Source organism: Penicillium cinerascens (assembly GCF_028974065.1).
Source record: "Penicillium cinerascens strain IBT 15544 chromosome Unknown contig_9_segment0_segment0, whole genome shotgun sequence".
Taxonomy (NCBI): Eukaryota; Fungi; Ascomycota; class Eurotiomycetes; order Eurotiales; family Aspergillaceae; genus Penicillium; species Penicillium cinerascens.
The window spans coordinates 631,745-644,561 of record NW_026695296.1 but is presented as its reverse complement, the minus strand read 5'-3'; the positions used below and the strand labels follow the sequence as shown (position 1 = coordinate 644,561).

At 52.9% G+C, this 12,817-nt stretch overlaps 6 protein-coding genes across 6 annotated transcripts; 5 read left to right on the top strand and 1 right to left on the bottom strand.

Moving 5' to 3' along the window:
• Window positions 1-279: 279 nt before the first annotated feature.
• Window positions 280-2,167, top strand: N7498_007061 (uncharacterized protein; the record flags this gene model as incomplete). Its single annotated transcript, XM_058454123.1, has 2 exons — window positions 280-406; window positions 471-2,167. 2 exons carry the CDS (start codon window positions 280-282, stop codon window positions 2,165-2,167), a joined length of 1,824 nt encoding a protein of 607 aa, XP_058306372.1.
• Window positions 2,168-3,553: 1,386 nt separating this feature from the next.
• N7498_007060 (protein kinase domain-containing protein) lies at window positions 3,554-4,756 on the top strand (the record flags this gene model as incomplete). The annotated part of the gene is made up of 1 exon (XM_058454122.1): window positions 3,554-4,756. The coding sequence occupies one exon, from the start codon at window positions 3,554-3,556 to the stop codon at window positions 4,754-4,756; it is 1,203 nt and encodes a 400-aa protein (XP_058306371.1).
• Window positions 4,757-5,064: 308 nt separating this feature from the next.
• N7498_007059 (SRPBCC domain-containing protein) lies at window positions 5,065-5,688 on the bottom strand (the record flags this gene model as incomplete). The annotated part of the gene is made up of 1 exon (XM_058454121.1): window positions 5,065-5,688. The coding sequence occupies one exon, from the start codon at window positions 5,686-5,688 to the stop codon at window positions 5,065-5,067; it is 624 nt and encodes a 207-aa protein (XP_058306370.1).
• A 540-nt stretch (window positions 5,689-6,228) lies between these two features.
• Window positions 6,229-7,578, top strand: pgxC (putative extracellular exo-polygalacturonase; the record flags this gene model as incomplete). Its single annotated transcript, XM_058454120.1, has 1 exon — window positions 6,229-7,578. The coding sequence occupies one exon, from the start codon at window positions 6,229-6,231 to the stop codon at window positions 7,576-7,578; it is 1,350 nt and encodes a 449-aa protein (XP_058306369.1).
• A 271-nt stretch (window positions 7,579-7,849) lies between these two features.
• On the top strand, window positions 7,850-9,055 carry N7498_007057 (uncharacterized protein; the record flags this gene model as incomplete). Its single annotated transcript, XM_058454119.1, has 1 exon — window positions 7,850-9,055. The coding sequence occupies one exon, from the start codon at window positions 7,850-7,852 to the stop codon at window positions 9,053-9,055; it is 1,206 nt and encodes a 401-aa protein (XP_058306368.1).
• Window positions 9,056-10,806: 1,751 nt separating this feature from the next.
• N7498_007056 (uncharacterized protein) lies at window positions 10,807-12,721 on the top strand (the record flags this gene model as incomplete). The annotated part of the gene is made up of 6 exons (XM_058454118.1): window positions 10,807-11,242; window positions 11,293-11,629; window positions 11,693-11,964; window positions 12,020-12,195; window positions 12,248-12,530; window positions 12,582-12,721. 6 exons carry the CDS (start codon window positions 10,807-10,809, stop codon window positions 12,719-12,721), a joined length of 1,644 nt encoding a protein of 547 aa, XP_058306367.1.
• Between the last annotated feature and the right edge of the window lie 96 nt (window positions 12,722-12,817).

The window sequence follows — 12,817 nt, the reverse complement described above, 5'->3', positions numbered from 1 at the left end:
GTGCCGAGGATGCCGCATCCAGGCGGCCAGATTTGGAAGCAGGCAGGCGAGAGAGTTGGGTTGGAGGGGAATCGGTGCCTGGCGGGATGAAATGCGGAACCCGCAAGGTCGACTCCGCCTCGGACATGCAAAGATGCGCGCTTCACCTTTTTCACGACTCAACCACAATTCTACGCTGGGCCACCCACAATGCCCTTTTGGCGCCCGCGTCAACTCGCTCTTTCTTTACACCACTCCTGACGGCATTCGCTCTGCCCATCGTGACCGTTTGATCCAAGCATGTCCGGCAAATGGCAGATCTCAAATCGCTTCGCTCAAGTGTCCAAGGCTATCAAGAAGAACGTGTACACAGATGTCGGGATACGGAGGGTCCCCAAAGCAGACATTGTGAATGACCAGCTCTCCAGTGAGTTGCAGCTATCTGAATTGACCCAAGACCTATTCGCTGATCTAACAAATCTCTTGCGCAGCCGATATTCTTCAGCGACTGTCACCTTACCTCCGGCGAAACACGCCAGTCGACATCCTCGATTTGTGGCCCTCCACAGGGCTTTGGTCCTCCAAAGTCAATGAATTCCTCAAACCTCGTCGTCATGTACTCATTGAACCGGGCATAAAATATTACGGGAAATACCTCGACTCACTTGTCAAGAGCGGACGAGGCTTCGAGCTCCTCTCCTTCGATCCGTACGACTTGAATGATTGGAGCGATATATTTGCCAAGCATCTACCCGAACAAGGGCCTTCGAGTACGCCAGACGCCCAAGTGCTGCCCAAGAATGACACTCTACTTGTGCTGGCCAATATACCCGAACAGCGTAACATAAGAGACCATTATACTCCGGGACGATGGTGGAGCACAATGATGCAGAGCTGCCTGGACCAAAGAGGAGTGCACATGTACGGCAGTGTTCGAATATTGGCCTCGATTCCGGGAAACGCCAAGTGCAATATCCTCCCGCGCACTGTCATCGACCGCAGACGGACCGCTATGTTAACAGAGACCGTGTCACAGCACACATTTGAGGTCGCTAGCACCTATGAGAATGAACAATGGATTAGCTTAAGGGAATGGGAGCCACTGAATCTCAACCGGGAGCGAGTCGCCGAACGAGCCGCCGCGCACAACATCATCACTCCAGCCGGCCGGGAGATACCCCCGCTGGAATCGGCACCGCCGAGTCCTCGGCCTGGGAAGCTTACACAAGAGCACGCACTTCGGCCAGCCATGGATTGGCACAAATCCGTGTTGGAGCGCATCGCGGCCGGGGAAAATGACTCGAAAAGAGGTACGGCCGCCAAAAAGGATGGACGAGCCGCCATATACGCACTGAACCTCGACAATAAACAAGCCTGGTGGCGTCAACTGGCTGCCAACACCCGCCTCGAAGCCGACGAAGCTAACCGAAGTTTGTCGCGCCTAGCTGCCGACCCTGATAAGGATGCCGAAGAGCTCGAGAGGGCCGACAAACGATATGCTGGAATCAAGGCCACGTTTGATAAAATACTCGGAAAGATCCACTACCGTGTCGTGAGAGGTCATGACCGCGTAACCGACGACGGCCGTATCATGGCCGACACCGGCGGGACTTTCGACGACTCCGTGTTCATCTTCGACCGCCGGCCATTTGAAGCGTTGCGCATAGACCCAGAGGAACAATACCCCCGTGTACCGCGAACCTTTGTGTACTTCGAAGCAGATCCCAACCCCCCGGTGGTGCAGAAACTCAGTCTGCTCTCACACGAGAAGCGTGGAGAGCTTATGGAGCTCTTCGACATTCTCTCGTCGGTTTTCAGCACTCGCATCCTACTGAGTCTGTCTGAGCTTTACGAGATCATCTCACCCAAACGAACTCCCAACGAAATCGTCAAAGACCTCCCGGTCCTGGCTAGGTATGCCACGAAGCGGCTGAAACCCGGCTCTGGTCCCGTCGCGCTGGAGGACCCTACGTTGGATCCAAACGATTGCTTCCAGGAGAACATCGACTACGATCTCTCCGATACGCGGATACGGCGCCTCCCCGTCTCCGTGATATGGGACATTCTGTTGAATTATCAAAACAATGCGGCAGATGTTTCCCCGAGGCAATTCTCAAGGTTGCTCGGAGGGACCGTAACAGGGGCAGTCGCCGGGGCTGGATCGGCGCAAGAATTTAAACTGCGCTAATTCCCGGATTGTATAACATGTACAATAGCATCAGGTGTAAACTACATACTGTATATATATAATTTCAGACATCATAGACGTCAATCACTCTCCTGGATACTAAGTACCATCTTTGCTAGCGAGTAGCCCTAGCCCTTGGACCCCACGCCCCGCTTGGTGGCTCAAGGGCCCTGCTGAATACTACTGTTTCAACGGTCCGTCGCATGCCCCGCCGAACAGATAGCACGTGAGCCCCTCCCAAGGCCCTTCACAGGGGTCGTACCCTAAATAAACCAAAAAGGCATTTTACCATTTCACCATACCACAATAAAAGACCGAAAGACGCCAAGATCATAGTTCACGACTCACAAATAAATAAACCCTTTCGAAGCCTACCCGAGGGTCGGGACCCACATGCGCAGTAGCGCAATGCACTCGGGTATCATCTCCCGTCTTTTAAAAATCAAGATAAAAGGTTCCTAGAGTTATTTTGTGATCCGATTAAACCCTAATTGAGCATGGGCCGACGCGCTCAACAAAACCCGATCTTGGCCAGGATGTGACTTACAGAATTGAGGGGCCCACGAGGGCAAAGGATTGGCTAGTGCGCATTTCTAGTTTCGGGGTAATCATCATTCTGTTATCATTTGGGGCTGAGTCACTCTCCCCATGCAAGAAATAGGACTCCGGGTTTCCATGTTATTATTACGTTCGAGACGGGAGACGGGGGTTGGAGAGCATGACGCATGCGGGGGAGCCGCGCTGCGACGCATCCGGGCCAACAATGAGTATAGTTACACACTCCTACAGAGCAGATCGGAGGAACGGCGCCAGAACGATACACCCTTTCGTTCCGAGGTGTTCATGTCAAGAGTTGAATGAACTGGTGGACCCGATCACCACGAGCCTCCCGAAAGTCTCCATCCGGTAATTTCCCGCCCTTTTCTGGTTCACGGCTACCACCGTCGTATCTCTCACCCAACGACGATCACATTTTCCTTGTCAAGTGTCATTTCCCGTCTTGGTCGAGACCGGCCCTCAACCCCGGTGGGTTTGGCCTTTCTTTTTTTCGCCTTTATTAGCCGATCATGTCTGCGGCGCGCCCCGAGTCTTTGTTTCTTTTTTTCTTCTTTCCCATTTGTTCTCTTAATTTTCCCTCGCACCCAAGATGAAGTATAAACTGTACTTCGAATCCCGTTGACCCGAGTGGCCGCGTTAAGTCTTTGCCTCTTTGCCACAGCGTCATACTCAGTGACCTAGTGACTGCCGGTGGCGCTGATATCTGGCATAACTGCGACTGTCGGCCTTTGGACCCCGTTCGGGTTGCCTTTTTGCCTTCGTTGCGCCGTCGTCCTCCTTGCTTTTTTTGCGATTGCTCTTCAAGGTGCCATCTCTTAAAAACACACCATGACTCCCCCAACGACCCCGACACCAATGCAATTGTCCGTCAACACCGGCTCCGATGGCCATGAGCTATCGCTACAAGCCTCGTCAATTTCCCACCTCACCCCGCCTGTTACCCCGATAGGCAAGCCGAGCGCAGAGTCCGACTCCCTCACGAGTCAATTGGAGGCTGGGCCAGATGGAGCGTCGCTGGGGAAGCAGAATATAACCAAGCCGTTGCGATTTATCGACCATCTTGAAATCTGTCGCGACGAGAACGACCGACCTATTGAGTTCGGCCGTGGTGTCTTGAGCATCGTCTACAAAGCGACTTCAACGTCAACCGCGCAGCCCATTACCGCCGATACTCCTCCCACCTCGCCTGCTTGCAATAGCCGTGTCCTTGCTGCCAAGACCCCATTGCGCCGTGATGCGCGTGCGGCTCTGCAAACCGAAGCCCTAACTCTGACGCGGCTGAACCGTACCCCGGGCCACGATGACAGGGTAATTACATTCTTCGGCGTAGAACCCGAGACCGAGGCTCTGATTATGGCTGCTATCCCCCTCCAGCTGTCAACATACATCGAAGACCAGGCGGATCTGCGCAAGAAGCATTTCTCAACTGCAACGATGTTCGAGCCCGTTATGGGCATGGACTCGTTCCTTGATTTGGCGCACAAATTAATCGGTGGTCTGGCCTGGTTGCATAACAATGCTGGCGTGATCCACGGCGACGTCAAGCCGTTGAATATCCTGCTCCGACCCATCGCGACAGATGAGTGTGGCGACGCAGGCGCTTTCCCATACCACCCGCTCTACGCGGACTTTTCATCCGCCCTGGATATCCCATCATCTGACGCCTCGGAAAACATACACGACAACGTCACTGGAATGTATGCCGTCACCGTACCATTCACAGCCCCCGAACTACTCAAATCTCTCACCTCGGGCAACGTCGCGCTATCTCCAGCTTCGGATGTCTTCTCCCTGGCCGCAACCCTGATTGCCGCTGCAACGGGTGACATGCTCCTGTACCCAGGTGACAGGCGTCGCCGGCAGCTGATGGCCTGTGACGGGCATCAGATTCTCGATTTCACCAGGAATGGTGCGAACGGGGCCCGTGTTCCACGCAACGGACCCGTGGAGAAACTGGTGAAGCCTGCTGTTGTCAAGGACCCGGCGCAGCGCATTTCTGCTCAGGAGTGGGTGACTCTTGCATCTGCTTGATCCTAATCTCTTCTTTTTTTTTTCTGTTTATTATAGTTTTGCATTTGCGTTTGCATGTCTCGGATATACTGGTGCATTTTGGGAGCATTTTACATTTACCTGGTTGGATTTTATACCCGGTTAGATGGAGTTGTATGAGGAATAGCATGGGGTTAGATTTCACCATCTCTCAACCGTTTGAATATTGTTTTGAAATGAAGCTTGCATGATTGCATATTCTCATCGATTTCCATGTTGACAGATCCACGCGTAAAGCGATGAATCACGACCTCGGCTTATTGTCGTAACGACCATTGTCCGCAGTTGCCTCAAGAGATAGACCCGCTCTCGACGAATTTCTTCAAGTCCTGAACCCACAGCTCAAAGTTATGCCTCAGCTTAGCCCCATACATCCACTTCACCATATAGACCAGCCATCCAACCTGACACTCCCAATTGCGCACCTCCGTACCGCCCTCGACATCGGTAACTTCATGCACCCGCTCCGCGGTCAAAAGCGAGCTTGACATGGAGCCCGGTGCATCGTAATCTCCAACCCACACGATCCGTCCGGTTGTACCCGTTTCGGCGTTCGGCGCGACGAATTCCGTGACCACGAGCTGGACGTCTGTCGCGGCTTGTGGTTTGGTCGAGTCGGGATCCATGCGGACATGGAATGTGGCTTTCGTTCCGTTTTGGAGGATGGGTGACAGGGTGGTGGATTCATCCTGGTCGGGCTGGGAGCGGATGGTTACGCGGGGTACGAAGGAGTTCCAATCGGGCCATGTTGATGTGTCCGTTAGAGCGGCCCAAACGCGTGCGGAGGGTGCGGAGATGGTGGTCGAGCTGCCGATCTGCAGGGTTGCGTCGGTGGCGGCGATGGTGGGGGTTGAGCGGGTGGAGTTTGTTGGATCTATGAGTTCGGCCATGGTTGTGGGAGGTGTAGAAGACATAAATTGGTTGAGAGGAGAGCAGCAGAGCTGGAGGTTGGAGTGACGGAGGATGGTTGCCTCCGATCCGATAAGAATGATATCGGTCGTCGGCTGCTTCCGCTAATCTCTTGGCAGTTGTTTACTGCCCACGAAGAAATTGCGAAAACCGGCTGGATAACGTGAATAATGCAATGGGACTTGTGGTAATTATTCAGTTGACCGGGTACACTTGTACCTCAACTACCGGATAAATCCGCTTCGCGATCACGTTTGCAGCTGCAGCCAGGTAATGACAAGCTCTTGTCGATCACTGCTCTGAGGAGGCATGGCATTTAAATTTCCACCAATAATGGTCTGTTCTCCGGACGCTGAAATATAAATCCTTCCACTTGCAAGTATCTGTTCTCCGCATTGCGGGGAAGGTCAACGCTCGATTCATCCGGGGTTTTGTCGATCGCACGTACAAAACCGAAGACATAGTCTGTGCATATACACTTAGGCTGTATAAAAGGGATGGTGACTTCCTGCCTTCGGTGTTTCTCTACATACAAAGCTTTCGCCATGTTCATTCATACAACAGCTTTTTTCACGATATTGTCGTTGGCCCTCGGTGCTCCCAGTCTTAAAGGCTCGGACAGTCGCCAACAACGCTGTGTGATTCCATCTTCCCATAGCACAGCCGATGACTCTGGAACCATTGCCAGAACTTTTGCACGATGCTCATCCAACTCAGTAGTTGTCTTCCAGGAAGGTGTTGATTATAATGTCTTCCAACCCATTAGTGCAACCAATCTGAGCAATGTTGAGATCCACATGAATGGAAATCTACATCTGCCTCAAAACATCACCGCAGTTCAGAAAATCGTGAATGGAACCAGCGGGACACTTTATTCAAATGGACAATATTGGTTTACCTTCTCCGGTCCGCACATTGACTATGTCGGGTCGTCAGATATCAACAACGGCTGGATCGACTCGTACGGACAGGCGTGGTGGGATGCAAATCCCGTGAACGGCACCGGCATAGACGATCGTCCGCATCTGATGAGCTTCGAGACTACGCACGGCTCACTCAAGTACTTCAAGTCTCGGAAACCCATTGCGTGGAATGTGCAACTGAAAGGAGACGATATCGATGTCAGTCACGCATTCATCGATGCCGAGTCCACCGGCTCGTTCCCTTTTAACACGGACGGTTTCGACGTGACAGCAACCAACGCCCGGATCACCGATAGTGTGATTTATAACGGCGATGATGCTATCGCCGTGCAGTCCGGTTCACACAACGTGATCTTCGAGAGGAATACGATCGGGTACCAGAGCCACGGCATGAGCATCGGCTCACTGGGCGAGGATCAATCAGAATACGCCAATGTTTCCAACATTCACTTCGAAGATGTCACCGTCATAGACGCGGTTTATGCGTCCCGGTTCAAGTCGTGGATGGGCGGACAGGGCATCGCTAAAAACATCACTTGGAAGAACATCCGTGTTTACAACGTCACCTTCCCCATTTTCGTAACGCAAAGCTATACCAACCAGGGCTCTTCAGAGACGCAGCTTGGCAATGGAGTGACGACTGGTCGGGTGAATAATGCGTCTGTCATCATGGAGGACTTCGCCTGGTCGGACTTTACGGGGACTGTAAACACCTGGAGGCCTGGTGACGGTTCGTGCGTGTCGGATCCCTGCTGGTATGATGATGGTCTGCCAAACCTCAAGCATACCGAGGCCGCTATCATTGAATGCAACACCAAGTCTTCTTGCAGGAATTTTGAACTACGAAATATCCAGATCATCCCTCAGAACATGGAGCCGCCCACGGTGATCTGCATCAATGCAACAGCCCGGTTGAACCCGCACCTTGGTTTTGACTGCCGCAATGGCACCTTTTCTCCTGTCTCTTCATAGATAGCTCGAATGCACCTTCCATTTTCCAACTTTCACCCAGAAATTGGCTTCTTGTTGTTCCCGCCTTGGCCACGGACAAGGGCAGGAATGATGGCCCAGCGTAAACAGACTATACCCAGGCACACCCGATTCCCACTTCTTCTTCTTTTCTTTCAACCCATCTGCTTTCATCTTGTCTTCCACGACAGCCTCTCATTCTGAAAGCATACGCTCCTTATCTCACTTTCACTACCTTCCATTCGCACTCATTACTATTCTTCCTGCCGACATCATGCAGTACCCACCCTACTATTCCCTTCCTCGGCCTCGTCCGCGTTTCTGCGTCTTCCGTCCCGGAGGCCTAATCGTACCTTTGATCGCCATCGACGAACTCCCTTCTTGGCTAGAGGTATACTACAACTTGGACGCCGACACGGCTATGGGACTGCACCCTGTCACCCCGATTCTGATCCCACGCGGCGGAGAATACGAAGCGGTCTGCCATCACTGCACTGGCAGTCTTGATTCACTCCACCAGAGCGTTTCCGAGCAAAACGCGGACTCGCCCCAATCGGCCGTCGGTCCGTCCAAGAACTGTCCGGGTGCCTTCATCTCGCCAGCACCAGAGGCACCGCCACCAGACGTCATGATCAAAGTTCCGCTTGGTGACCCTTTTCCGAGGTATGGGCAGCTGCAGCCTCTCCTCAATCCCATTATGCAGAGCCCGGGTGGATTCTACATTTGCAATACGCCCGGCATTAATCCCACCATTTTGGGGGTATCAGCGGCATTTACCAAGCCTCGCGCTCTGCCAACTCAATCTTCCTCAGCGTCCGAGCCATTGCCCGGTCCATCTCCAAATTCTTCAAAGGATTCCCAGCCGGACGTGAAGGAAAGTGTTCACGCTTCGCTTGCAGGCATAGTCCGCCGTGCGTCACTCGGCCAAGGGGAGAATCAGGATCCCAAGAGATCCCCGGCCGCCCCTCCGACTGACCCATTTGAAAGAGCACCAGCCGAGCTTGCGGTCATTGCCAGTGCTATTGCAGCTTCACTGTGCGGTCAATCTGCCACCGAGAGCCTCGCCGAGAGCCTCGCCGAGACCATCTCCATTACAGCCGCTGTCGAACTTTTCAAGAAAAGAAAGGGAACCATGTCGCTTTCTCGCCGAGCCAGCTTGCACAGGAGCGTTAAAAATGGAACAAGCTTCATGTCCCATTGGCCGTACAGCTCCTCAAAACGTAAAGCTCATACCGCAGCGGGCAATCGCCGAGTCAAGGTACCCGGTCGTCGGCGAACTGGAAAGCCGAAGAAGCGCAAGTCAAAACCGCCCGGGCCCAACCCTGCCGGAAAAGACCAACCTGAGCAAATCAATTCGGATACCAAGCGGCGTGACAGGCGAGAGAGATTGCTGCAACGCCAGAGGGAAGCAGACTCCCACGGTCATTACCACGACATGACCAGGATTTCACACCGGCGATCTGGCGTGCAATATCGTTGACGCGATATTGCGTTTTTCCCAAGTACATATGTTTGTTTCATTGCAAGTCTTGCTTTCTCTTTGAATGTCGTTCTCTGAATGTCTCGGGTTTCGGGTTCCTCGGTTTTCTGCTTTTAGATTAGATCTCACACTCCTTCATCTCAGTAGGTAGACTAGTTCGTCGTGCAGAGCCATGACTATAATTAACACTTTTTGATTTGTTCAACGTACAATAAGAGCCCCACTGTGTCCCTGCAGTCGGAGATGATCCCGAGGTATATCTCCTCACTAGCACCGAACGGGTAACCTACTCCCCGCACCTGTATCTCCGATCTCTCTCCGCGACCACTTTGAGAGCATCAGCATCATGGGTGTCAAGAAGCCGCGTGGTATCCGGCATGATCGACACTGCCAGAGTTGTCGATCTAAAGGCATCAAGTGCGATCTCAATCGTCCCCGGTGTCAACCTTGTCTACAAAATGGAGTGGCATGTCACTATCCGCGGAGAGTTGTATGGATGGGAGACAAAAAGGAGAGCACCGCACCAAAGATCGCATCAAACCCATCTTCAAGCCTCTCCTCAAAGGCATCTCTAGTGTCAACATGTCTCTCGCCATCAAACCCTACAACGAAAGACGCCCGAAAACTACAACCCAACACTATCCCCATCAACCTCTACGGCTTCATCGATATGCTCTCCCACTATTACCAAGAAATCAAATCCAGCAATTCAGATCTCCCGGACGAAGCAATCCAGCTCATCTCCCGCACGCTAAACTTCGCCCGCTCTCGCCTCGAAGGAAACGACGACAAAGAATCCATCCAATCCCACCTGGTCGCCCTGTCAAACCTCTCCAAAGTCATAGATTCCGGCCACCCCATCGCACTCTTTGGTATCGCAACATTCGCTATCTTCGAAGTCTGCTGCGGCTCCTTCGGCAAATGGACCCGTCACCTGCATGGCGCACGGTCATTACTCGATCTACATTGTCGGAATAAATCCGAGCTCGATGACCTCACACAGCGAATACCCGGTCTTGCTGATGTGTTGGCTTATCTGGTTTGGTTTGATGTCACTGGTGCTCTTGTGGGTGATTGCGGCTTGATGTTTGATGATTGGCATCGGGGGATTCTTACTCCGACTTTCTTTCGTTCGGTTGGCTGTCCAGATGATACATTTGATCTATTCGCGCGGTTGGTGAAATGGGATTGTGATAATGCGCTGGATTTATGCTCCCTGGCAATGGACCAGATATTGGCTCTTGACTCGGACTCTACGGATCGCGGCCTAGCGGTGGTTGTATACCGCGGCGCGGGCGCGATCGTGGCATTCAGCCGAGCGGGGGAGAACGATAATAGATCGACGATCTATTCAAACACGATTTCATCACTGGTGGGTCGAGTGTGTGATGCAATATCGCGCATGCCCGCCACTTCGAGGTTCTACGTCCATCTAGCGACGCCGGCATTTCTGACGGGAATGCATGCTTGCACGCGAGCACAGTGCGAGGTTTTGCGGGCATACTGGCGAAATTGCCAGTCGTGTGAATTTCCGAGGTACCCGGATGGAGAAGAGCAGTGTGAGCGGAGGTGGAGAAGCAGGTCGATCTACTAGCCTTTACATTACTTTCCCGATGCGGAAGGCAATCTATCCCCCGCAATCGGAGCTCTTATCTACTACACCCATACCCTCTCTTCTGTATCTATACCCAAGCCACGCATCTTCACGAATCGATGACTTTTCTAGGTCATCTATAGAGACCACACCCATAATGGCCGCCGTCCCAACCTACCAAGATCTCGCCGCGAAGAAGCGCGCCGAGCAGCTCTCTCTAATCCCACCGGAGTGGCGCTTCGACGAGATCCCCTCCGTCGACTCAGCACCAGATGCACTACCCTATATTCGCAAATGCCTCACGCCCGCAGAACTAGCCCTGACAGAAGAAACCGACATCACCATCCTGCTCCGGAGACTATCCTCCGGTGGACTCTCCTCACTGGAATTAACTCGCGCATTCGCAAAGCGTGCAGCCCTGGCCCACCAACTAACAACATGCTGCACGGAGATCCTCTTCGAAGACGCTTTCGCTACTGCCGCGAAGTTGGACGAATATCTAGAAAAGACAGGCAGGACCATCGGTCCCCTGCACGGACTCCCAGTATCTATCAAAGATCTGTTTTCTGTGAAAGGCGTTGATACTTCCATCGGTACGTTCCCTCTTCTACTCCCACCCATTACCACCACTAACAGTAATCAGGATGGGTCGGACTCACAAACAACCCAGCCCCGGCCGATAAATCCGTCGCCAGAACCCTCCGCCGCCTCGGCGCCGTTCTCTACGTGAAAACCAACCTCCCGCAGTCGATGATGATGTCCGACTCCTATAATCACGTCTTCGGACAATGCGTCAACCCACTCAACCGCAATCTAATCTCCGGCGGTAGTTCCGGCGGCGAGGGGTCGCTTGTCGCGGCGCGTGGCAGCGCCCTTGGCATCGGGACTGATCTCGGTGGTTCGATTCGTATTCCTGCTAGTTTATGTGGACTTTATGGCTTGTCGCCTAGTCCGGGGAGACATCCGTACGAGCGGGGGCAGTAAGTATCTCACATGCTATTACTTAGACGGATCTGTGGTTTGTGTGCTGATTCGTGGTATAGTCCAGGACAGGATATTATTCGGTCCGTTGCAGGCCCGATGAGTTGTAGTTTGGCGACTGTTGAGCGCTATATGGAGACTTTGCCTTGTGCGGCGCCTTGGGAGTTGGATCAGCATACTGCTCCTGTACCGTGGAGGCGGAGTTTGGCTGCGCTTCGGCCGAAGAGATTGAAGATTGCGTTCTTGGTGGATGATGGGGTCATTAAGGTGCAGCCGCCTATTGAAAGGGCGGTTCGAGAGGTTGTTGCTGCGTTGAGGGATATTGGACATGAAGGTATGTCGTGTGTACGTTGGCATATTAGGGGTTTGAATGCTAACACAGGAAATAGTCATTGAGTGGGATGCTTCTTCTCACGAATATGCATATGAGCTCTGGGAAAAGGCTATCTTGTCTGATGGCGGCGAGGGGTGTCGGAAGAAGATCGAGATGACTGGTGAGCCTTTGGTTGAGGGCATGCTGGTCGGAACGGAGAAGGATATTTTGACGACATCTGAGACTCACCAGGTAAGAAAGGCCCGCGGTTTCGTCGTTGGCAGTGGTACTAAGAATCCGATAGCTCAACGCCGATAAGTACATATACGAGACAGAGTACCTTGATCGCTGGGTCTCTTCCGGTATCGACGCCATCATTATGCCGAATACCCCCTGGGTCGGATACGAACCCGGGACTTGGGTCAAGTCCAATGCCTATGTTGGATATACCAGTATCTGGAACCTTCTCGGTTATGCTGCTCTCACTGTTCCTACCACGTCTGTCTCCAAGGAAAAGGATGCACCGGGCAAAGAGTGGTTGGATTATGTGCCGCGGAATGCCGGCGATAAGTTCAATAAGGAGCAGTGTAAGTCCTTTGTTCGTCTCACTCTTGAACGGAGAGCTGATAGTGCCACAGATGATGTCGACATGGTGGATGGGATGCCCGTCGGGGTCCAGGTTGTCGGTGGGCGATTTGGCGAGGAACGGTGTATTGGGGTGGCGAAGGCCATTGAACAGGCGATGAGATGGAAAAACGCAGCTGCTCCGAGTCTCTAAGACAAGTAATAGATCGTCAAACGCTGCCTGCCTACTGGTTCCGGGCTACTCAGTCGGATAGCAAGTACATAAGTGTCTAAATGAATGAAGATAACA